Source organism: Microcebus murinus, chromosome 8 (genome assembly GCF_040939455.1).
Source record: "Microcebus murinus isolate Inina chromosome 8, M.murinus_Inina_mat1.0, whole genome shotgun sequence".
Classification (NCBI taxonomy): Eukaryota; Metazoa; Chordata; class Mammalia; order Primates; family Cheirogaleidae; genus Microcebus; species Microcebus murinus.
Genome location: NC_134111.1, coordinates 88,472,096 through 88,496,918, shown reverse-complemented (window position 1 = coordinate 88,496,918; position 24,823 = coordinate 88,472,096). Strand labels below are relative to the sequence as shown.

General features: G+C 57.6%; 1 protein-coding gene and 1 long non-coding RNA gene across 8 annotated transcripts in view; one reads left to right on the top strand and one right to left on the bottom strand.

The window, feature by feature from the left end:
* Positions 1 to 869: 869 nt before the first annotated feature.
* Positions 870 to 24,823, top strand: part of TNS1 (tensin 1) — a 182,429-nt gene continuing 158,475 nt past the window's right edge. For all 6 annotated transcript variants that reach the window (XM_076005932.1, XM_076005929.1, XM_076005931.1 and 3 more), the window contains exons 1-3: positions 870 to 1,035; positions 11,762 to 11,876; positions 23,694 to 23,731. In XM_076005932.1, the coding sequence (XP_075862047.1) occupies positions 973 to 1,035; positions 11,762 to 11,876; positions 23,694 to 23,731 (216 nt within the window). In that variant the 5' untranslated portion in view covers positions 870 to 972. The remainder of the gene's footprint in view (positions 1,036 to 11,761; positions 11,877 to 23,693; positions 23,732 to 24,823) is intronic.
* LOC105857699 (uncharacterized) lies at positions 16,584 to 23,807 on the bottom strand. Of its 2 annotated transcripts, XR_012920624.1 has the most exons (6): positions 23,652 to 23,807; positions 20,253 to 20,453; positions 19,250 to 19,402; positions 18,099 to 18,248; positions 17,847 to 17,945; positions 16,584 to 17,569 (listed from the first exon to the last, which is right to left on the bottom strand). It is a non-coding gene; the product is annotated as an uncharacterized LOC105857699 (long non-coding RNA). The 2 variants fall into 2 exon arrangements; XR_012920625.1 differs by lacking the exon at positions 18,099 to 18,248.

Here is a 24,823-nt window from a genome sequence, read left to right as displayed (position 1 = left end):
GGGGGAGCAGCAGGCCTGTGGAACGGTGGGAGGGGAGAGCTGAGCCCAGGGAGGGGGAAAGGGAGGAGGAGGAGGAAGTGGGGAAATGCAAACCAAATGTTGGCCCAGGGTACAGTCAAGAAAAACAGACTCTCGCGGGAGCCTGGAGCGGGGCTCCTTTTCAGAAGGGCAGGAAGGGCTGGGACAGATGTTTGGAGGAAAGAAAGAAAGAAAGAGAGAAGGAAAAAAAAAGGAATAGGAAAAAAGTTGGAACGAAATCCACAGCCTGGGGGCAGGGCCATTCTTCCGCAGCTCCAGCCCGGGCTCTCCTGTGTTAAGGCCTGCCTTGGGCTCTGAGCTTGGCATGCGGGCACCGGGGTCTGTCCCAGCTGTGTGTGTGCAAATGTGTGTGTGTTCAGAGGCCGAGGCTGGGAGGGCAGGCGCGGCACTCGGACAGGGAGGAGGGGCCAGGAGCCCTGGGTGTGCAGACTGGCCAACCAGGGGTGGTCTGTTTGTCCATCGGTGGTCTGGAAGGTTCTTGGAGCCAAGGCCCCTGAACTGGTTTGCTGGGGGCGGGGGCCTGCAGTGAGGAGGGCAGACTCCAGGCCTGCCAGCACCAGATCAGGAGAAGGCGGAGGAACGCTGATGGCTCATGGGGGTGTGTGTGTCTTGGGGTGGGGGGTGGCTTCGGGGGGCCCTACCTCTGATAGATGTCCCTTTGCCCTGTCCTCTTCACACCCCCTGCAAAGCAGGGCTTCTGACCCCCAAGGCCACTGGTGGAGCCTGGGAGGAGGGAGGAGAGAGGAGGCTGGGACAAGGGGGTGGAGTGGGGGAGGAGGGGAGGAGGAGGGAGGGTGAGCTGGAGGCAGCAGGGCAAGAGGCCCGGCAGATGCTGGCGGAGCAGGAGCAGCAGCGACTCAGAGCAGACTCAGAGCACCCTTCTGCCGGCTCTGAGGGGGCTGTGAGCTGCGGGGGGCCCTTTGCAGGCCCTGCATGTGGCCCGAGGGACGGGACCCAGCCAAGATGACGTGGATCTGTCTGTCCTGCATGCTCTGGGTAGGTCTAGCTGCTTTAGCCGGGAGGTTGCCCTCCCAATCCTTCAGCGGAGAGCCTGGGGCGGGGGGCATTGGCGGTGAAGAGGGGACCTTTCTGCCTCTACAGGACAGGCTGTCTGGAGCAGCCCTCAGCCCGAAGACCCTGCCCATCAACAGGGCCCAGGCCCTGGGTCCATGGGTCAGTACATCCCGGCCCCCACCCCCAAGTGAGTCCCGGAGCTGGAGGTGGAGGAAACCGGTATTCAGCCTGATTCTTTTTGGAGCCTCCCCTCCACCCCGCACTGGAGGGAAAATTCTTCACCCTCCTCAGTTGCTCAGCCCAGGAGTTTGAGGAGGGCAGTCGTGGGGCCTGGGGAACAGGGGATAGCAACCAGAATGTCGAGTCTGGGAAAGCCAGTTGGGGGAGAATTCTCAGACCCCATCACTTTTATCCCTTCTGGACCCAATTCCAGCTTCCACCCACTGCCGTCCCATCCTCCGCAGCCCCCTCCCCTCCTTACCAAGACCTGCCCCCACCCTGGAGGAGGGAGCTGCGGCCTGCCCTTCCCCCTTTCTCTCTTGGCCCCAGATTCAGGAAGGTGGGTGTCAGGGAGGGGGTGCCTGAGGGGCAGAGAGGTCTGGGGGCCACATGGTGAGGGTTAAAAGTCTCGAGGCCAGTCTTGGGCAGAGGCTCCTGGGAAAGGGGGGATGGGACAGGGCTGGTTGCATGGGGATGGGGGCACAGGGGGGCGGGAAGGAGACCCCTTCCTCAGAGGGGCTCCTGCGGGCTGTCCAGGCCGGGCAAAGGCATGCACGGGGTCAGGAGGGCGGGAAGTCATCCCTGGCTGAGGTTACTGTCGGGCTCTGAGAGAGTGATGGCTGCTTTGGGGGAGGGGGCTTCAGGCCCGGGATCCAGATGTGGCCTTTCCTGCTGCTTTCTCTGTCCTGGACAGTCCTCAGGACGGTCCTCTCAGCCAGGCAAGTCCAGGCTGGGGACAGTTGTGGGAACTCAGACTTGGGCAGCCCAGTGTCCTCTGGGCAGAGAAGAGAAGGGTGGCGGTGGGGGCCTGGAATGGGGGCTTTGGGTGGCGTGTTGGGCCTGGGTGCAGGATGGTCTGAGTAATAGACCGAAGGTGCCTGGAGCATCCTGCACAGAGGATGCATCTGTGGTTCGTGGGCCTGATGTTGACATCTGTCACATGGGAGCCTTGCCAAGTTCATCTCTGTGCAGTAGTAGGGTGGGCAGCAAGGGAGCCCTGCAGCAGGAAGGATGGTGGTTAGACTTCCAGGGAGAGAGGGCTGCCGCCAAGGGATAGAGGGCTCTAAAGTTCCCTTCACTTGAGAGATCTTGGGAAAAGTGCCTCAGCCTGTGAGCCTCAGTTTCCCTGTGGGTGGAATGAGGGTTGCAGAGAGGTAGGCATGAGATTCTGTATCCAAGTGTCCGGGCAATGCCTGGCAGGTAGAGTGCCCTGTAGGGTCAGGCCCTCCCTGAGAGCAGGGAGAGGGGTCCCGTGGATGCTGCCTCCTGGGCTTCCTTAAGACCAGATGAGCCTGTGTCCCTCCCCTGGCTCCTTTGCCTCCTCTGTCCTAGTGCCCTAGGCCATGTCCCTTCCTGGCCGGCCAGGATGCCCATGGCCAGGGTGGGCTGGAGTATGAGGGGGTGTGGACTGGACAGAGGCAGCAGTCCTGGCAGCAGACAGGGCTAAACTCAATCCTAATTCCATTATTTATCATAATAATGGGTGGGTGGTCTTGGTAAAACAGTTCTCTTCTTGTGCCTCAGTTTCCTGATCTGTAAAGCAGGAAGGATAATATCCACCTTGTACGGCTGGGATAAGGAAAGAGACAATAGATGTCAAAAGACCAGGTACCCAGGCACACAGTAGGTGCTCAGTAAATGCTTATCCCTTCCCTACTCTGCAGCCTCCTACTTGGCTCTTGGGATCCCCTGTATCCCAGAGCTGATGTGGGGGGAGGATCACCCTGGGAAGAGTGTCGTGGGACAGGGCCCCACTCCCCCAGTGATGTCTCCTGATTGCCCAGGGGCTCTGCCCAGCTACTCTGGGGCCAAGAACTGGCTGGGTCTGTGGCTTCAGGGAGGTAAATTGAGGCATGGTCTGGAAGAGACAGGTCTGGTGCCCAGGATGAGTGCATGTGTGTATTTGTTCACATGTTCCTGAATGAGGAGAGCTGCAGATATTTCAGCCAAGAAGTAATATATCTGTAGCGCATAGTTGTAACAAGCCCTAGGAATAACAATCACTTTATTAGCAGAGCTATTTATTATGCATAACCTGATTTTCTCATCGAGCGCTCCCATTTGCTATTACATATTCAAGTATGGTTTATTTAGAAAATAATTACATGCCTAGTAATTGAGGCTGTTCGGTGCCGTGCGGGTGGCATGAGAGCTGGAGGCCCTTCCTTGCAGAGGGGCTGCTCTGTGCTCAGGGGGTGGGAAGGGGCTCGATGTTGGGCTCATGAGCCACGAGGTAGGGGTTGGAGCCAAGCGCAGTCCCAGCCCTGCCCTGAGCAAGCCAAGTGGCCTCGGGCCGGTCACTTGACTTTCCTGGCCCTCATAGCAACTTGGACACTATTCTCTAAGGCCACATCCAGCTGCAGACAGTGACGTGCTCTGCTTCCTGGGGCTGATGTCCAGCCCAGTGCTAAGCACACGTTCTCATCAGAAGGGTCCTCGTGAGCCCCCAGATTCCTCGTGTGCAGTTCCTGCTGCGGAGACCCCAATCTGACCCTTGAGTCCCAAACTTGCTCTCTCTAGTTTCGTTCACTTGTACGGGCTCCTGACTGAGGGTTCAGGAGCTGGGCTGGGCTGCACGAGACTGGCCAGGTCTGGAATAAAGCCCTCCTTTTGCAAAGATCTTCAAAATGCCGTGTGAGGCTGCTCTCTTTCTCTGCAGGGTTGAGAGCAAGCGTCACACGCTGGCCAGAGTGCAGTGCCCGGGGGGTGGATCCTGGCCCCTGTCACTTGGTAGCTGTGTGACTGTAGGCAAGTAGCCTCACATCTCTGTGCCTTGGTTTCCCCCACTTACCTTTAGGGCTGTTAGGTTTTAAATGAGCTAATTCATACATGCATTTAGAAAAGTAAATTCGCACAGTCAGAGCTCCATAAATGTTAGCCCTTCTGGTGGGATGGCATGTTTTCAAGGCTGCCCTGCAAGTCCCAGTGAGGCCTAGAACCTGAGGTGCTGCCTCCCCACCCAGGGCTCTCCATCCTGGGAGTACCTCGGGGCAGGGCGTGTGGCCTCAGTGTGAGTGGGGTGCCGAGAACGATGCGAGGGTCGCCTGTGGTGGTCAGAGCAGGCACCTGGACTCCAGCCCGCCTGGGAGCGAGCCCTGACCCTGCCACTGGCTCGCTGTGGGGTCCCGGCCTGTGACTCAGCCTCTCTGTGCCCAACCCAGTTACCTTCCCTTGACTTACTCACGTTCATCTGAACCTCCCTCCGTGTAATTCTGTGAGGTAGGAAGGGAAGAAGAGTCCTAGTTAGCAGCCAAGGAGAAAGGGACCCATGGAGGTGAAGTGGCCTGCCCAAGGCCACATGGCCGCTGGACTCAGTGCTCCAGAAAAGAGGAAGGGTATGGGCGGGTAGAGCATTAGAGCTCTGGGTTGGGGGGGTTTGTGGTGAGTAGCCCAGGGACGGACGGGGTGGTGTTGGCCGGGTGGTGTGATGAAGAAAGCATCCCGTCACGTGGCTCTCTGAGCCCCTCCAGGCACCCACCCACCGTCCCACGGGTGACCGTGGAGTGCCTGCGTTCGCCAAGCGGCTTGCAGATATTGGGCAGACGATTGCACATACGACGGGTGTTACCAAGAGGGAGCCTGTGGGAGCATTTAAGGGGGGACCTAACCTCGGTTGGGGAAGGGGAGGTGTCAGGAGGGCCCCCAAGGGAGGTGCGTTTCAAACTAGATCTAAAGATGAAGCTGTGAACTCAGAAATCCACGGGCAGGAAGTGAACACAATTGAAGATAGATAAGACCAAGGCAAAGGGCCAGTGCTTGGCCCTCGAGACTGAGGGGCTGGCCGTGGATGATGAACTGTCGGGCTCCCCCAGACTGACACACCTGTCAGAACCGGCCACTGCTGCAGTGGTTAGGGGCTGGGGACCCTGCCTCAGACAGAGCTGGATGGAATCTTTGCTCCATCCTGCCTCCCGGGGCCTTCCTCAGCAGCATCCCGGGATCCTGGGCTCTCGAGGCCTCAGCTCGCTCCTCTGTGGCCGGGAAGGAGCTCAGGACGTGTTGGTGTCTGCTCTCTTCCCTCCTGGGGAGATCCAGGGGGACTGGCGTCCAAGAACTTCTCCTTGGCCAGGTGATGCCAGCAGCTGGTGTCTGTGGCTGGTGACGAGACACGTTCTCTGTCTTCTGAGGGCAGGTCCGTGGGAATGGGGTGTAATTTCACTGCAGGGAACGGAGGGCAGGTGGCACCTCCACTCATTCGATCCTTCAGACTTGTGCTGGACACGGGGGACACGGAGCAGAAGTGTGTGCAGACACATCTGTCTGGTGGGTGGCCCAGTGCCCACAGCGATGACAACACGGATCCCAGCTCACCCGTGCTGAGTGCTTGCTGTGTGCCAGGCCCTGTTCCGCCTGCTTTCCTGGCATTATCTCCTGTCACCCTCACAACCACCCACCGATGGGTGGTCTCTATCTTTAGCCCATTTTACAGATTTGTAAAGTGAGGCAGAGAGCCGTTCAGTAACTTGCCCAGCTAGCAAGTGCAGGAGCAATTAGATTACACCAAGTACTGTGATGAGACACAAAGAGCCACCGAGGGAAGCAGAGGACACCAGGGCAATATTCTTCCCCTAAATGTTAGCCTCATGATTGAATCATGAGAACACAATTAGACAAATCCCAATCGAGGAACATTGCGCAAATCACCTGCCCTGAAATCTTTTAAACAACAATGTCAGAAAAGACACATAAAAGTTGAGTAACGCATGTAGATTAAAGGACGGAAGAGACTCAGCAACTAAAGGTGATGCGGGATCCTGACTCGACCCTGAATCCAAAACAAGAACGAAAACAGAGACCCAGCTGCAGTTCACCATTCCTGGGCAGCAGGGAGCTGGCGCACGAAGTGCACGTTAGACAGTAGGACCGCGTCGCGCCTTTGCCCGCCCTCCCTCGGGACTCCCGGTGTGATCGCTGCATTGGGCTGTGTGGAGGACAGAGAAAGCCGGAGAGGGCTGAAGTGACAATGCGTGGACATTTAGCGAGTCCGGGGGAAGGGCGTGTGCGTGTCCATCCTTTCCAAAGCTTTTATACTTTTCAAAATAAAAAACCAAGACAGCAGTTGGGGATATTGATTCTGACAGTGGTCGCCGGTATCTGGGATGATCTCTGGGAGGATGTGGTTTGAGTCAGGCGTTCGAGGACATCTGCCTAAAAGCTAGACAAGCAGGCAGGGGAGGAAGGGCGTTCTGGGCAGAGGGAACAGCCAGGCAGGGGCGCAGCGGTCCAGGGGGGTGGGCAGAGGCAGGTCGGGCTGGGTAGGGATGGAGGCTGCTTTCTCCGCCGGCTGGAGGAAGGGCAGGGTTTATGCTGGACAGGGGGGAAGTCGTGCAGCATTTGGGCTGAGTGGGTGTCACTGACCCAGAGCTGTAGCTGTGCTCCTCAGAGGCTGCGTGGGGGCTGTGGGCGGGGAGAGGCCTGGTGTTGGGGCCCAAGAGGCTGTTGCAACAGCCCTGGGCAGAAGTGACAAGGGCTCAAGTAGGGCAAAGGCAGTGAGATTAAAAAGCACAGGAGACAGAATTCATAGGCTCTGGCAACTGGTCGTGTGTGTGTGTGTTGGGGGGGCAGGGAGGAGCTGGGAGTGACTCAGAGTTTTCCACCTGGGGCGACCAAGAACACGGTCAGGCCATTAGCTGGCTGGGCGATGGGGCGGGAGCTTGTGTGTGTGAAGGTGAGGTGGGGGGAGAAGCTGGAATTCGAGGTGCCTGTGGGGCTCCCAGAAGTCAGCCTGCAGCTCCACTGGGGATCCTCATGTCCCCGCAGAGATGCTGGCCGCTGCCCACCAGGCTGAGGGCGACGGGACAAGGCTGGGGGGAGGGCCAGGAGGATGGAGCTGGTGGGACTGCCCACCTGGGGCTGCCCCAGGCCTGGCTGTGGTCCCTTTCCCAGGCTGTTTTGCTCCCCGGCTCACAGACTTCTGTCCTCTCCCCACATCCCCCCAGGCTGATGGGCCACAGGGAGCCTCGTGGTGGTAGCAGTGCTAGAGCAGTGTCCTGGGGAGGAGCTCAGGAGCAGGGGACCCCCTGGGACTGTCACCCCCTTTCATCACTACTCCACTCACTGCTGCTCTGCCCCCTGGGGCAGGGAGGAGCCACAAACAGCCTTTCCCACCCAGGGCCGAGGACCGCCGCCAAGGCTGTCCAAACCAGATGTGCCGCACCCCTTGGCTGGGCCGCCCTGGCAGGCTGGGCTGCATGGAGGGAGGGAAGGGAGAGGATGCCCAGGGGCCAGGAAAGCTCTCTGGTGCCGGGTGGCCTTGCTGTGGGGCTAGGGCCCTGCGCTTGGAGGGTGGGGAAGAAGGACTTCCATGCTGGACCCCTTGGCCTTGTCTGGGCTGTGGCTCTTGAGGGAGGTGGGCTTGGAGGGACCAGGACCAGCCATGCCTCCTTCTGCCTCCGAGTTTTCCCCAGGTCCCTTCAGGGCCAGCTAATTCAACAAGGGAAGGGCATGCACATTCCATGAGGCTCTCTGCCCCTTGTCAGGAAAAATGACCATCATTGTCATAACAAGAGGTTACCCCTGAACAGCACTTTGCACTTCATGGGGCTCGTTCACATCCTCTGCCTGGACCTGCAGAGCATCCCCTGGGGGGCAGGGTAGGTACCAGACACCCTGTTTTTCTTCTTAGCTCAGATTTTAACATCTGATTTTTGAGAAGTTCTTAGTGCTTGTCGAGTCTAATTATGCCTCTTTACAGCGTCTACTCACTGGTTTGTTTTGCCTTCCAAACTTCACAGATTGTGTCCGGTCCCTTCTTACAATGACAGCTGCTTCAGATAGTTGACGATGGGAGGCTGACCCACCCAGACTTTCTCCTCCAACATCCTAGGCAATGTCAAACCTGTGTGATGACTCTTTGACAGGATCACCCTGTGTTACAGCAGGGGAAGTCGAGGCCAGCAGAGCCTGGGGCCACTTGCCTGGAGGTGGCAAAGCTGGTCCCTCGTTCCCACCAGGGTGTCACAGTTTCTCCTCAGAGGGGTGATGTCTCCTCATTGATTCTGCTCTGTCATCATCGGCATGTCCTGGCCCAGCACCCGCAGTCCATTCCTCCCAAAGGGACCGTCCCATTGTTTCCCACTCTGTCTACACTCAGACTGTCTGGTCCAAACCCCTCGTTTTCATTTGGGGACTGTGAGGCCCAGAGAAGGCCACTGATGTTCTCAAGGCCACACAGCCTAGAGAGAAGGTCTCCAGACTCCCATCCCAGTGCTCCTTCTGCCAGCGCCAGGACCAGGTGGAGCGAGGGGAGAGAGTGTGCCCTGGTGTCGCCCCGGGGCTGCTTAGAGGGGCCTGAGCAGGCAGAGATGTGTCTGAAGCCCTGTCCCCGCCCTCCAGGCCCCCACGGGGAGAGATTCTGTAAACTCGATTTCATGAGGCTGGGCCGGCAGCCCTGGGCCCCTGGGAGAGGCAGGGGCGTTTACCGAGCTGTCTGGACGGCGGCACTTGCTGTCCGTCTATACATTGTGCAGCAAGGAGACTCTACTGCCTAACCGTGCTTTGGGGGAAGGGCTGGCTTTGGGGTGTGGGGAGGGACGTTTGGGGGATGGGTTGGGATGGGAAGCCCTGCCCGACTTAGTGGGGTGGGAGAGGCAGGCTTGAGGGGTGCCAGAGTAGGACCGGGAGAGTTGGCTAAAGGGTTTCCTGTCTGCCTCCTGGAGACAGACCATAAACGGAACCCCGAGTCCCCTCCCTGCTCCTCCCCGAACCCTAGGCCTGGCTGCTGCAGTTGACCTTAGCCTGGAGCCCCTCCCTGGAGTGTCTGTGACAGATTGACAGGAAGGCCCCAAGCCAGGGCCTGAGACAGGAAAACAGGGGAGGGGAGACACCCAAGGGGGGGGACTTCTCTGCCCCTCCTTGTGGGATGGGGGGACACCGAGTGGGGCTCTGAGCTGGGCACTGCCCTGCCCTATACTCCCCCACCCCCAGCTGAAGCTCCTAGAATCCAGCTCTCTGCAGTATTAAAACCGGGTGGCCCTACTGGGTTTGGCTGGCAGAGCTGGGCTGCCCTGCCTCGCCACCAGGGGGCACTGGTGGCCCCACTCCCCAACCCTCGCCCTCCCCACCTGTACCTGGGCTTTTGTCTCTGCTCCCTGCCCCCATCTCTGTCTGTCTGTCTTTTGGAATTTCGAACCAAACGCACACTTCAAAAAGGTTGAAAATACAATGCAAAAAACTTTTTCTCAGTGATTTGAGAGTAAGTAGCTGGTGCGCCCTACCCTTGCTAAATGCTTTCCTGACCTCCCACAAGGACTTCTACCCAAACTGGCCCGGCTGTCAAAATCAAGCAACGGACACGGAGACCTTGCTACCATCTAATCCAGACCCCGCGGGAGTGCTGCCAGTTGTCCCAGTGATGTCCTTTATGGTCATCAGCAGAGTCTGGCTCAGAACCAGCGCTGCTTTTGGTTGTCACGTCTCTCAGTTTCCTTCGGCCTGGAAACCTCTCCAGCCTTTCCATGACTTTCACGACCTTGTCACTTTTGAAGATTCCAGGCCATTTAATTTGTAGACTGTCCCTCCTGTTGGGTTGGCCCAGTGTTTCCTCATGATTAGATTCTGGTAGTGGCTTCTTGGCAGTAATGTCACAGAAGTGATGTCTGTTCTCAGTGCACCCGGTCTGTGGCGTGTGACTTCCACTCATCCCATTACTAGTGAGTTAGCTTCAACCCCTTGATTAAAGTGGAGTCTGCCAGCAAAAGTGACGTTTCCCCCTTTGCAATGTGTAAGTATGATGTGGGGGAGGAGCTCTGAGATGATGTAAATATCTCGTGCTTCATCAAACTCTCAGTTTATTCATTTACAGTCATGGGTCGCTTAACGACGGGACAGGGTGTGAGACACGCATCCTTAGGTGATCCTGTGGAGTGCACCACACAAACCTAGGTGGTAACGCCTACTACACACCTATTACTCCTAGGCTATGAACCTGCACAGCATGCCACTGTGCCGATTACCGTAGGCAACTGTAACACAGTGGTAAGCACTTGTGTATCTAAATAAGACACAGTAAACATACGGTATAATAATCTTAAGGGACCACCGCCCTGTATGTGGTCTGTTGTTGACCGAAATGTTGCTATGAGGCAATGACTGCATTTCTTATTGTCGGCATGAACTCATTTAAGCCACTCCTAACGTTGTGTATTTTCATGCTTGGATCTTCCTGAACTTGGCCTTGGGCACTCCTGTGTCCTATTGTCCTTCTGTCCCTCTTTGATTCTCTGGCCCCCTCGCCAGTGTCTGCACGTCTCTCATTCTCTGGGTGTGCTTGTCGGTCTTTGTCTCTGCCTTGATCTTGGTCTCTCTCCTCTCTGTCTCTCCACTGCTGTGTCTCTGTCTGTTTCCCCTGCTCCGACCCCTTGGACTTGGGCTCATTCTGTCCGTCTGTCTCTCTGTGCCTCTGTCAGCCAGCACTCCCTTCTGTGGGTCTCCAGACAGGCGTCCTGGACAGGCTGGGCTGTGGGGTGCTGCCACTCTTCCTCCTCTGAACTCACCATCATCCCCCCATCAATCTCAGAGCTGGGGGCAGAGGACAGACCGTCAGAGCTCAAGGGGTGTGGTGCCACCCAAAAGGGGAAACTGAGGCCTCTGGTAGTTGTGGAGTAGTGACTGGCCCAGGGCTTCAGTGCAAGCTAGATCCAGAGGGGGGCTTGAGCCACCAGCCTGCCTCCCCTCTCCTGTGTGAATGGGTATAGTTTAAAAGGATAGTCAACATATCCATAGTTTCATAACACAAAGAATGGAGAATAAACATAAAGATGGAAGAAGCCTTCTGGGCTGGGGTGGGGGCGGCGGTGAGGATAGAGGGGAGAATGGGGGAAATGGCATTCCGGGTCCCTGGGTCAGAGAAGTTAAGGCCCAGCAGAAACCGCTGTGTTTGTACGATGGGGTACACCGCGATGGCACAGGCCGAGCCACTGCCGGTGCAACCACAGGCTGAACCTCACAGATTAACGTTGCGTGGCAGAAGCCAGACGCAAGAGCACGCACTGGGGACTTCCATTTCTATGAAGTTTGGCCATCGGGCAACATGACTCTTTGGTGATGGAAGTCACAGTAGCATTGCCATGAGGGGTTGCGAGGGAGCCTCTGGTGCATGCTTCATGGGGAGGACATGCGTGAAGCTGTGTCGAGCACTGCTTGTAAAATCAGTGCACCCTACTGTGCGTAAGTCACGCCATAATGACAGCGTAAATAAAAAGAAAACAACGGTGGGAAGCTATGCCAGGGGCTGCGGTGCCTGGCGCCAGGCTCTTCCAGTTGGGGTTGGGACCCAGTCCACAGGTCCCAGCGAGTCTGGGAGTCTGGGATGAGTGTCCTGTCACCCCCAGACCTTTCTCTGTCCCTGGGCTCCTCTTCCCTCCTCTGGACCCTGAAGGGCTCCCGCCGTCCGTTTCCCAGTCACTGCCTACCTCTCCCCAGCCCCCCGACTCCTTCCCCAGGACCCCGGCCTGCTGCCAGCACTGACCCCTGTGCCTTCTGCCCACAGCCAGAGGATCTGGAGGCCCCCAAGACACACCACTTCAAGGTGAAGACCTTCAAGAAGGTGAAGCCCTGTGGAATCTGCCGCCAGGTCATCACCCGGGAGGGCTGCACCTGCAAAGGTGAGCAACTGGCCTGGCTGTGGGGGAGGGGAATGCCCCCAGGGATGAGATGGCCAGGCCCAGGCCAGGCTGGGACTCTGCTGTGCACATGTCCTCGGGGGCCTGGCCGGTGCCTTGTTCTCATCTGGAGGAGGATGCCCACCAAGCTCACAGGATGGCAGGCACGTGGGCTTGTGTGGTGGGCGTGGCAGGCGGTGGATAGTGTGGAAATGGCATGTAGCTTGTGTGTGGATGACAGTGTATGTGTGTGGATGGCATGAAGAAGGTGTATATGTGAATGGCATGTGGAAGGTACATGGCTAGTAGGTGGCGGCATGTGGATGGTGTGTGGATGGCATGTTGAGGGTGTGTGTTTGGTGTGTGGATGGCATGTGGTTGGCGTGTGGAGAGTTTGTGGAAGGTGCATGGAGGTCACATGGATGACATGCAGTTGAGGTGTATGGATGGGATGTGGGTGGCATGTGGGTGGCATGTGTCTGCCACAGCCCTCCCCCATGGCAGCGTAGGGGTGACTGTAAGAGGCCCTGAGTCAGAATTGGTGGAGGACCTGCTGGCTGCTGCGTCTTTTAGTCACTATTCTCACGCGCTCCTGGCACAGCCTGGTGTTTGGCTGAGACTGTTGCCAGAGAAGTCGGTGTCTTGTCCCAGATCACAAGTGACATCAGCAGGAGGCCCAGCACCCAATCTTGGTGACTGACACCATCACGTGCCCAGTTGCCTCACCAGACGCCCCCCGTCCTTCACCCCACATGCCAGCCATCGCCAGGGCCCCCCAAGGACAGCTGGAGTCACTGAGCTCGGCATCGTCCCCTCCTGGCTCAGCTGCTGTCATCGCTCACCTGGACGACTGACTCAGCCCTGCCTTCTCCTGCTTCCCGAGCTGCTCTCTGCCATCCCCCCCACCAGCTTCCAGCAGGGCTAGTTATGTCAGTTCTGGGGTTGAAGCTTTAGGGAGCCCCACGGCTTCAAGACAAAGCACAGACCCCTTCCCACGCTGCAGGGCCTGGCGGGGTTGGCCGCTGCTCCTGGCACAGTCCCTGACCACGCCGGCTTCGTCAAATCGCCCACTCGGGCCATGCTTTTCTTTGCCCTGGAGATTTTTCTCACTCAGCTCTCTCCGCCTGTCCTCTGTCCTCTTCTCCCCTCTCTCCATGCTGAAGTCCCAGGGCCCGGGTGGCCGGGCAGCAGAGCCGGTGAGCAACTTCTAAAGCACTTACTGAGCACCAAGTGCTCATAGGCATGACCTCATCTGATGCTCATGGCATCTGGAAGGCACTGGTGTCATCCTCATGTTACAGAGGAGGAAACTGAGGCTCAGAGTGGTCACGTCTATTGCCAAGGCACCCAGCTGGCTGGGTTGGAGTGGGTTTTTGAGGGTGTGAGCTCTTGGGGGAGGGAAGGCATTTCATCGGGGTGTTGGAGGTAGGAGTGGATGGCTGGAAGCCTGAGAGTGAGTGAGTATGCGTGGATGTGTGTGGCGGGCATTCCAGGCAAGGTCTGCCATGGGCAAAGCCAGAGGTGTATGGTCCTTAAGGACAGGGACACCCAGCATGAGTTTAGGGGGACCACCAGAAATTTTGCAATACCAAAATCAGCCAAGTGGTGTCATCCTCCTCCCAAGAGGTCTGGCTGGGACTGGCTGGTGGGTCAGGGCTGGCGTCAGGGAGACGTCACAGAGGAATTGCGGAGGGCAGGGTTTTGCATTTCGTGTGTGTAACAGGCCCCCACCCTGCCCTGCACTCTGAGGCTACCTGTCTGATTCTGGCTCTGCCCCACAGCTCTTTCCTTCCTGGGGTCTTCCCAGTACCCCAGGGAGCCTCAGTGCTGCTGTGATAGGAGGCAGCCCTGGGCTGGGGCAGAAGGAAGTCCTGGGGACATTCACAGTGTGACCTGGGGCACTTCTTGGGCTGCAATCTCCCATGGCCCCCATATTCCGTGGTTCTATGTCTCCCCATGGACTTGGCCCCTGGGCTGGGGTTGAGGAGGGTATTGGACTCCATGTGAAGGGAAGGCCCCCCCCCCAGGTGAGGGAGAGGTGGCCCACCCAGCTCCCAGCCTGACCTTGCTGTTGTGAGCCAGAGGGGAGGGTGGGTGGCCAGGCTGGTTTGGCAGCTCGGGCTGGGCCCCTGGTGGAGGGTGGGAAGTTGAGAAAGCCCGGCTACACTGCAGAGGCGCCACCAGGTGTCAGGACTGGGCCATGGAAGGTGGAGAGGCCAGGCCCAGCCAGGGAGGAAGGAAGAAGATTCCTGGCTCTACAGGCCACGTGTGCACCTCAGCAAGAGGACTGGGATCCCCAGGCTGGGGGCCGCTGACATCACTGTGGGATGCAGGAGTGCTTTGGAACCAGGAGGTCACGGTGGCATGAGATGGACAGACCAACTCATCCACCCACCCACCTATCCACCTACTCATCCACCCACCTGTCCTTCCAGGGCCACCAGGAGTGGTTGTTTCCTGGGCTGAGGGCACAAGTGTGGCCTAAACTCTGGCCCACGTCTATTCCCTAAGCCCGACTCAAAGGGTTTGCTCTGCTGTCTGGTTCCTCTCAGTCTCCGAGTCTGGGCCACAGCGTGGCGCGCCCTGGATCAGTGGCCGGGAGCGATGGTTGGGGTGGGGTGTATGGAATACCGGGGCCCTGGATTCGCAGTCTCCACGGGGCTTGCAGCATTGAACGAACCTCTGCTGGAGGCAGGCGGCAGTGAGGAAACTTTCCTAGACCCGCACACACTGGGCTATTTGTCCTGTCTGTCCCTGGCTGCCTGGCCCGATAGCTTGGGCCATTCTCCCGCTCCCTGCCCTCCCGCATTTCACGTTTGATGTGATATGGCAGAAGGGGGTGGGCGAGGGAGGCAAGGTCTGGTCCTGGTTCTGGGGGACTCAAAGACGAACAAGGCAGACACGGAGCCGAGGTGGGCGACACACGGGGGCAGTAGACATTCACGCGGAGGGTTCCTCGAGACCTCGGCAGGTCTTACTGTGCCGTGCCTGTCTCCTCCTGTGTACAACGGGGTTAAGAGTAACCCTGTCTTTGTCTCTGGGGGGAGGGGGGTTATTGCGAGAAACACTGAGGTTCTGCGTGTGACCCTGAGACTGTCGGGTCCTGATGCTAGGGACTAAAGCTCGGTGTGAGGGATGGCTGAGAAAATGGGAGAAGAGGCACAGGGACATTGTTAAGGCCTGCGCTCTATTTCTGGCCCTGCCACTCACAGCCTGTGTGAACTTGGGTAAGTTACTTCACGTCTGGGGCCTGGAAAATTCCCTGGTTGGAGCCTGTGAAGGCTGGATAACTCTCCCTGCATAGGCTGCTACTTCATCTGCATGTACCGTGCGTCCATCCGACAGCCATGGGCTGAGCCGTCCTCTGGGCTGGATGCCGGGCCAGGTGCTGGTGCCGAGAGCCCTTACCTGAGAAGGTAGACACACAGTCAGACAGTCGCGGACCACGTTGGCAAAGCTGACGCAGGTGTGCGTGCAGGGCTGTCTCTGATCCAGCAGGGGTGTGCTTCAGCAGGGAAGGCCTGTGCAGGTTGGGTCTTGAGGGATGTGTAGGAGTCCTCACTCCAGACAGTGGGTTATCTGCAGGCCCCTGGGGCAGTGCTCTCTGGGAGTCAGATGAGCAGTGGGGGCCTCCCACCAGGCCGAAAACCAAGACCCAAGGGAAGAGACCAGAATGCCAGCCCAGGAGCCCAAGGGCTGCCATCTGGGCCTGGTTGGGGGCCCAGACTTGGACCATTTCCCTTCTCAATGCCTTCTGCTCAACCCAGAAACAGGGGAAATAGTCATCGTAGTTTCCTTAGAGCAGGATGTATCTGGAAAGACAGCTCAGCTTCTAACAGCACAAACTACCCAGAAGCCCCTAATGGTTAGATTTGGGGAAACCTTGTTTCCAGGAACTCTTTTCCCCCTGTTACCTCTCTGGGGACCCCAGCTCTCACCCTTTGTCTGAAGACCTCCTTGGATCCATCAGAGGCTATCTGTAGGGTAGGAAGACCCTGGCTTGCCACTGCCTGACTGTGTGACGTTGGGTGAGACACTTAACCTCTCTGGGCCTGGCTTGCCCTGTTCTCTTGATGAGGGGGCTAGACTAGAAAAGAGGCTGTAAACTGTGTTTCAAAGGAGCTGTAAAGGTCTTGGTGGTGCTTCAGGGGGCCAAGAGGGTGGGAAAGAGATGAAGTCCAACGCAAGTCTTAGGTGCCAGAGCTCTGGAATCCCTGCCCACTTCAAGCAGAGCCGCTTTGGTTTGGGGAGTTAAATATATCAGGAGGGCAGATGATATGGTGGTCTGGCACTTGGTTCAGATGTCCTGGATTCAAATCCCAGCTCTGACTCTTTACTAGAGAGAACTTGGGCAGGTTGCTTCACCTCTCTGAGCCTCAGTTTCCTCACCTTTAAAATGGGACAAATAGCAATACCTCCCTCATTGGGTTACCCTGGGGATTAAATGAGATAATATGTATGTATGTGTTGGCTCAGAACAGAGCCTGGCACCTAGCAAGCATCCAATAAAACTGAACCAACACCACTGAGATTCGACACAAGAGCCCATCTGCATGAAGAGTTTGGCTGCAAAAGCAAAAGTTTGAAAAGCACCGGATGGGATGATCTAGACAAGGTTTCTTCTTGTTCCTACTTCAGAGCCAGGTCAGCCCCCGACCACCCTCTGAGACATTAGTCAGGGTTCTCCAGAGGAGCAGAACCAACAGGATGTGCGTAGAGATAGATAGGTAGAGATTTATTTCAAGGAATTTGCTCATGTGATTGTGGAGACTTGCGACATCCAAAATCTGCAGGGTCGGCTGTCGGGCTGGAGACCCAGGGAAGCACTGCATTCCAGTCCAGAGCGGAGTGCTGGCAGAATTCGTTCTTGCTTACGGAGGTCAGTCTTCCCTAGTAAGTCTTTCAACTGACTGGATGAGACCCACCCATGTTACGGAGGGTAATGTGCTTTACACAGAGTTTACTGGCTTAAATGCAAATCTCACATAAAAAAATACCTTCTCAGAAACATTTAGAATAATATTTGACCAAATATCTGGGTAGCATGGCCTGGACAAGTTGACTCATGAGATTGACCAGCACACGCCTCCAGCCCGGGCCCTGGAGGTGAGCAGGTGGGCAGGGTGGAGTGGCAGGAGGGCAGGGTGGAGTGGCGGGCGAGCAGGTGCGTGGCCAGGCCTGTGTCCCTGCCAGCCGGGGACGGAGCGGAGGCCGGACAGGGCATGTGAGTGGTCATGGCTGGGTCAGGTGCACACTGAGGCTATGTGCTCACTTTCCGACCCAAGTCCAGGAGGAAAAGGCCATTTAGATCCCAACAATGTTGGCTTCCTGTGTTCCCGAGAGGCAGGAAGCCACCGCAGGACAGAGTACCGCCAGCCCAGCTGAGGCACAACCGGGCCAAGGCCTGGGGCTGGGGCTGTTTTCCACCCGGGCAGGTAACCCAGGGGCCCCTCCTCACCATGGGGCTCTCTGCTCCTCTCAGCCCCCCGGGCCCTGTCGTGTGGGGCAGTGTTGACATCCATGGCGGAGATGGGCTCCTGGGTCTCCGTGGAGCTTTGGGTTGGCGGGTCACTCCCCCAGGGGGCAGGGTGCCGGCTCAGGAGGTGCTGTAGGTGGGTTTGTGACTTGGGGGCCTTCCGTGGGGGCTGGGAGGCCACGGTCTGCTCCGGTGAGATGTGTGTCGAGGACTCGGGCACCTGAGGGGTGACAGGAGTGGGGGAGGCTGGGGTTCTCCTGCCCGCCTCCACCCCCCAGGGAGAAGTGGACCTTGTGGAGTGAGCGTCCCTGTCACCCACAGACTGGCTGTTTCCCCAATAGCCTTTAGGACACCCTGAGGGTTGGAACCGGGTTTTCCTCCTTTCTCAGTTGGAGGAAGAGCGGGTGGTGATGGCGATGGACAGTCTTAGTCCGTCTGGGCTGCTACGACAGATACCTTACACCGGGTAATCGCACACAACAGAATTCATCGCTTACAGTTTCTGGAGGTTGGAGGCCCCAGATCAAGGCACCAACAGATTCGACGTCTGCTGAGGGCCTGGCTTCTGCTTCCAAGACGGCACTTGTCGCTGTATCCTTTGGAGGGGACAAATGGTGTGGCCTCACATGGCAAAAGGGACAGAGGGAGGGCAAAAGGGACACTCTCACTCCCTCAAGCCCTTTCACAGGGGCACTCACCCATCCACAAGGGCAGAGCCCTCATGGCCTAATCACTCCTCCAGGCCCCACCTTGTAACCCTATCACGCTGGGTGCAACATCCGCATTTGGGGGAGACGCACACGTTCCAACCACAGCAGACACTGGCCAGGTTGCGCACAGGCTCTCACAGCTGGAAGAGGCTTGGAGACCACGGGCTCCAGGGGCATAAATGGCAGGGCCTTCAGGGTTGAGGCAGGGGAATGAGTGTGGGACACAGGACATGGTAGAGATCCCAGCATCTGGGGAGGGCTGCTCTGCCCAGTGCATTCCAACTAAGCAAAAACGTCAAGGTGTTATTTATTTATTTATTTATTTTTTGAGACAGAGTCTCACTTTGTTGCCCAGGCTAGAGCGAGTGCCGTGGCGTCAGCCTGGCTCACAGCAACCTCAAACTTCTGGGCTCAAGTGATCCTCCTGCCTCAGCCTCCCGAGTAGCAGGGACTATAGGCATGTGCCACCATGCTTGGCTAATTTTATATATATATATATATATTTTTAGTTAGTCAATTAATTTCTTTCTATTTTTAGTAGAGACGGGGTCTCGCTCAGGCTGGTCTCGAACTCCCAACCTTGAGCAATCCGCTCGCCTCGGCCTCCCAGAGTGCTAGGATTACAGGCGTGGGCCACCACACCTGGCCAAGTCTAGGTGTTTTAAACACTTAGCCGTCTAATGAAGGCGAGGGTGCGGGCCCAATTCACCCCGGAAGCTGCCAGTCAGGAGCAGGAGTCTGAGCCCCAGAGATGGTAGTGACTTGCTTCAGGCCCACAGCTCTATGACAGCACTCAGGGCTGGAACCTAGGTCTCCTGTCTAGGAGATGGAGCCTCTTCTGTACAATGACAGTGAAGACAAAGTGATGAAGACACTGCTGATGGCAGTGTATACCCTTCTATAGGGCATACTCTGTGCTGAGCATAAATGCTACGGCTTGTTCAATCCTCACAGCAGCCTGCGAGGTAGATGCTATTATCCCTGCCATCTTACAGATGAGGAAGTGGAGGCTCAGAGTGGTTAAGTGAGCTGCCTCTGATCGCTCAGCAAGTGCATGATCTGCATTGGAGCTGAGAGCCACTCTGCAGGCCGCCAGGTGGTGAGTGTGTAGACAAATAGCAGGACCAGCGGATGGGCGAGTGAAGGGTTTGCTAACTCCCTCACCTGCCACCCTGCACCACCCACCTTACCTGGCTTGGTCACTGGCGTGCTAGCACCGAAGCAGCTTGGGAAGCACTGACTGACTCCCAGGGTCCCTGCCTGCTCTCTCCCAGCAGGGCTGGAGCCGAAGTGGAGCTCACCCACCGTCACTATTCCGTTGCCCCAGAGCGTTGCCCCTTGTCCTAGGGGTTTAGACTGGGGAGAATTCTTCTGTTGTGAAATTTCCTGCACATTTGTTGAGCCCCACCTGTATGGCCGGCCCTGCGCTAGGGAAGGGGCAGGAGACAGACTGCACTGTTGAACAGGACCTCCCTTTTTGCCCCAGAGAAGCAGCTGGATGTGGGGGTGGCGAGGAGGGCAATTCACAAAGGACTACTGAATCCTCCAAGGTGACCAGAGCTTTCCAAAGGCTGTGAGCTGGGGAATCTGGGAGCATAGGAAGGGAGGGACCATCTCCTTGAATGCCTGATCACCCAATAGGGAACATGGCTCCTTGCAGACTCAAGGGTCTGCGTGGGGAGTGTGACATGGCAGGAACAGAGGTCTCTTTCGCAGCATCGGCTGGAGGTGGAGGCTAGACCAGGCCTGCCACGCAGGGCTCTGACTGGTCAGTTTGCACTTGAGAGTGTCCACGGCTCTGTGGATGGGAGGTGGCAAGGTGGGAGGTGGGCCCAGGGAGGGGTAACCAGGCTGAGCTGGGCAGGGATGGGGAGCTGGGATTCGATAGCCTCTTTGGAGTTGCTTTCTGGGACACGACGACTAATTGCTTGGTAGGGTAAGGAAAGGGGAAAAGGAGTTAAAATATGAGTGTGCAGGCACCAAGGAACAAGGTAGGACCCAGGAGATGGCCTCTGGTCCCTGTTCCCAGCATCAGCTGCCTTTGGCCTCTCGCTACCTGAGTGGTTCTGTGCGCTGATTTCTGTATTACTGATCTAGTAATGCATAAAAAATTATCCCCAAACTTAGCAGTTTAAAACAAATACAAAATTATGATTCCCCATGGTTTCTGTGGGTCAGGAATTCAAGAATAACTTAGCTGGTGGTTCTGGCTCGAGGTGTCTCATGAGGTTGCAGTGAAGATGTCAGCCAGGGCTGTATTCATCTGAAGGACCAACCGGGGCTGGTCCACCTCCCACCTGGCTCACTCACACGCCAGCAAGTTGGAGCTGGCTGTCGGCAGGAGGCCTCAGCTCCTCGCCTCAGGGCCTTCTCCAGGGAGCTGCTTGAGTGTCCCTAGAGCAAGTGATCGTAGAGACCAAGGCTCAAGTCACAGCTAGCCTCAGAAGTCTTTTATAGCTTAGCCTCAGAAGCCACACCCTGTCATTTCTATACTATCTGCTTGATCACATAAATCAGTGCGAGAGGTGACCCCAGGAGGGTGTGAATTCCAGAGGCAAGAAACAAGGGCAGCCACCTGAGAGCCTGCTGCCATAGAAAGTTTCCCTTTCTGTAACACCTCCGACTGTCTCATTGACCTGGGACAGAGAGAACAGCAGAACAGCATGCCCACACTTCAAATTACAGCAGGAGGGATGCAAGTTAGAGAGCAGGCCACATTGCCCCATGGAAGAAGACCTGAGAAAGGTGACCAAGAATGTAAAGGAGGCGTCCCTCGGGGGCCTCAGCAAGAGGGCTGCCTTGGGGTTGGGGCAGGTGCTTCTGAAGGTGTCAAAATCCATTCCTGGGGGCTTGGCCATGCCTGTCCTGCTTGGCACCTGCCGCTTGCATTCAGTTTGCTGAGCTTTTGCCTTTGGGCTGGGAGCTGGGGGAGGTCTTCCCTTGGCCCCTAGTACAGAGCTGCACAGGAGGATTTCCCCCTGTGCCTTCCACTGGAGGGCATTTGCTGAGTGTCTGCCCACTGTGTGACAGGGACAGACATGCCCTGTACGGTCATGCATGCTTTGGTCATGTACTGCCAAGGGCGCCTACCGAGAGAGCACTGGAATCAGCCAATGCTTTGCTTACAAAGCCACGCACCCTGGCACCGGGCTGATCGCTGGAGAAAGGGCGCCTTCTCACCATTCCCACAAAGACACTGTGCTCTAGCCCAGCTGTGCGTCCCTGGGGCTGTCAGCCCGGAGGGTGGGCCTTTGCATTTGCACAAAGATGCTGTGTGGTCCTGTGGGCCTGAAGCAGATACTGTGCTAGTGGCTGGGGCGCAGTGTGAGCGAGACAGGCATGATCCCTGCCCTCGTGAGTGCAGTATGGGGAGACAGACTCTAGATAAGGTAGCAGGAAATCACCCATGATGACTTCAGATTGTGCACTGTGCTATAAAGGAAATAACCAGGTGCTGAGAAGGAATAATGGGGACCTACTCTAATTTGGGTGGTCAGAAAGGCCTCGTTGAGGGGACAGCTTTGAGTGGATTCCAGTAGAATAAGAGGGAGTTGGCCCGATGAGCAATGGGGTGCTGGGGTCAGGAAGAGTGTACCAGGGAGCTGGGACAGCACATACCAAGGCCCTGAGGTAGGAAAGCTTAGTGCATTCTGGGAACTGTCAGAAGTGTAGAGTATGCTGGAGGAAGGTGGAGTCCTGGGCCTCATCGTGCCCCTTGTGTCTAGACTGTGGCTGGAGGCCCGAGTGGACACTTAGGGATGCCTTTTTGGTTAAAAGTTAGATGTTGGGGTGGAGGAGGCCACAGCTCAGGAGAAGGCCGAGAGTGGGGCAGGGATGATTAAATGGGGGTGCATGTGAGCTCCAGGGGAGATCTTCAGCCAGGTCCAAGGCAACGGAAGCAACTGAACCCACACTATGGGAACTGAACCCACGCTGTAGGAACTGAAGTGGCGAAGGGGAAGGTCCCTCTGGATGCAGTGGCCCTCTGAGCGCCTTCCAAGGCAGGCCACGTGAGGCTTTCTCAATTCCACATTCTGTGGCCAGCCAAAGCCTGGGGGTGGGGCTGGGGGGCTGCTGGTGTCCCAGAGGGAACACTTTCTGCAAGGGAGGGAGCTGCCACCTGGGATGGTGGGGCCCCAGGGAAGAGGGAGAGGCAGAGAGCTGGGGGATGGGTTTGACTCTGTGGCCAGTGGGGGGAGTATGTTCTGGTGTGGCCGGGGTGGAGATGTCCCTGAACTGGGCTGGGCGGCTGGTGGGGTCAGGAAAGCCTTGCTCAGCATGGGCTGAGTCACAGGCCTGAGCTGGCCCAGGACGAGATCCTGAGAGAAGGTCCCATGGTAGGGCCAGTGGCCAAGGTCATATCCAGGCTCCACCCAGTCTGCCTCACAGCTTCTCCCCGAGCCCCACTCCCAGCCCACCCCCCCAGCTTCAGACCAACCAGAAGCCAGAGTGTGGGAACCCTAGAGCCTCTTTTGGCTGCTCTAGGCCCTAATCCGTGCCTCAGTCTCCCCTTCTGCGTTCTGCTGAGAACCAGGTTGGTTCAAAACTGGAAGAGGGTGGGATGCTCTAGATCCAAGAGAAGAGGGCAACTAGCTGCAGCCCTAGGCTGTGGCTGTTGAGGGTTTGGGGTCAGGGTGGCTCCCCACTTCTGCCTCCCTGGTTCTCTAACCAGGCCCCCTAACCCACTTGCCTCAGTAGGTCCTGGGCAACCAACAAGATCCCAGTAGGTACAAAAAACAGATCAGGAGACCCCTCACCCCACTGGTAGGACCTGCTGGGACCTCGTCACCCAATCCCTGGGGGGAGTCCCAGGGCCTGGGGTGGAGTGGCAAGACTGGGGACATTCCAGGCTTTGGGAACCTGATAGGAAATTTGATTCCTGGTAGTGGGAGGGGGATGCAAGTCTCCTGTGTGTGTGTGTGTGTGTGTGTGTGTGTGTGTGTGTGTGTGTGTTGTGTGTGTATGTTTCATCTCATGCACATGAAGTTTGTGTGAGCATCTGTCCACAGGCCCGAGTCAGGCTGGACTCTGAGGGTCTCCGAGGAAACTATGAGTGTGCGGGTGATCTGGGTCAGGGGGTCAGCATGGCATGCGCATGTGTGAGGCTGTGTATGTGTATGCGGCTGTGTCTATGGGTGGGAGTGGTTCCGGGGGAGTGTGTGTTTGGGCATAAGTGTGTACGTGTGTGCGCATGGGCCCTCTCCTGGACCCTGAATTGGGCCTGTGTCTGTCGGGGGTGGGGGGAGTACCGTGAGTGTGATCTGTTCGGGGGTGTTGTCTGCCTCTGTGGTGTGTGTGGCTGGCGTGGGTCCGGGCTACCTCTGCCCATGGCAGGGGTGCATTGGGGGAACAGCCCCCCCTCCCCCCACCCTGCCGCGCCCGGACAGGCTCTGGCGCTGGGGGCCGGTGCCTCCCCGCCTGCCCGCGGGTCCACAGTCGCGGGCGCTCCCGCCTCGCAGGCCCGGGGGAGCCGCTCCCCTCCGCCCCCTCCCTCCCTCCCTCCGTCCCTCCTTCCCTCCGTCCCTCCTTCCCTCCCAAGCGCGGATTGCGGGCGGGGGTGGGAGGAGATTTCGCGGAGTTTCCATTTCATACCTCGCGGCTAAAACTTTCTTTCTGTGTCTCGCCCTCTTGCAGTCTGCAGCTTCTCCTGTCATCGGAAATGCCAGGCCAAGGTAAGGGGCCGCGGGCTGGCGGGTCCCTGGAGGACTTGGGACGGGCCTGGTTTGGGATCCCAGAGTGGATGGGGGCGCCGGCGGGGCGGGGGCGGCGCCCGGGTCGTCCCTCCTCCTCTCTTTGTTTATGCAAAGCGCCGGGGCCTGGGAGCGGGCGCAGGTCAAGGTGAAGGCGAAGGCCCGGGGCGGGGGAGGGGCTGGGCGCGTTGGGGAGCGAGGGGGATGGGTGGGGGCGCTGCGCGCCGTCGGGGCGGCGAGATCCAGCTCCGAGGGGGGACTTTGAAGGTGTTTCTCCTAGTTCTCAAGGGAGAGTAAGGGGTATGGGTAGAGGCACACATTTCAATTACCCCGTGGGCCACGTACAACTCCAGCTGGTCCTGTTCCGCCAGCCTAGAGAAACTGTCCGCAGCTGCTGGAGTCTGAGGGCGGGAGAAGGGGTAAGTGCGGGCATGGAGTTGCGGTGAGGAATGAGGCCCGGGGTCAGGATCCCGATGGGTCTGGAATCCTCTGAGACACTGTCCCATCCTTCTTCATCGATCAGGTTCCCTTTTGGTCCTCAGTTTCCCCTTCCATGTTTCCTGCGTAGGCTTGGTGGGAGAGGGAAACTGAGGCACAAAGACTGAGGGATTGCAGGGTCCTGGTTGGCCAGGCTGGCTGGGCCCCTGCTGCATCCTCTCAAGCCTGGACCCAGAGTGATAGGTCAGCTTCTTGGAAAACTTGGGGTGACACCAGTGTGGATTATGAGTTTGGGAAGGAAATTTTTCTGTCTAGTGGACTCAGCTCTGCCTGGAGGTGGAAATGCCTTGCCTGTTCCTTGCAGCCAGTGTCTGCACCTTCTCCCATTTTTGCTGTTCCCTCCCTGCCCTTTCACCCTCTATTTTTGCTGTTCACCCTTGACCTTTCAGGAGGGAAGAATGGAAGGTGGAAGGGGGATGCTTCCAAAAGGCACATTCTCATGCTCCGCTCCTTAAGAGCTGGGTGGCCTTGGGCAAGCCATGCACCTCTCTGAGCCTCTGTTTCATCCTCAAGGAAATGGGACTAAGAAGCCTGCCTCGTAAGGTCAATGAGACAATGTGTGTGAGGTGCCCAGCC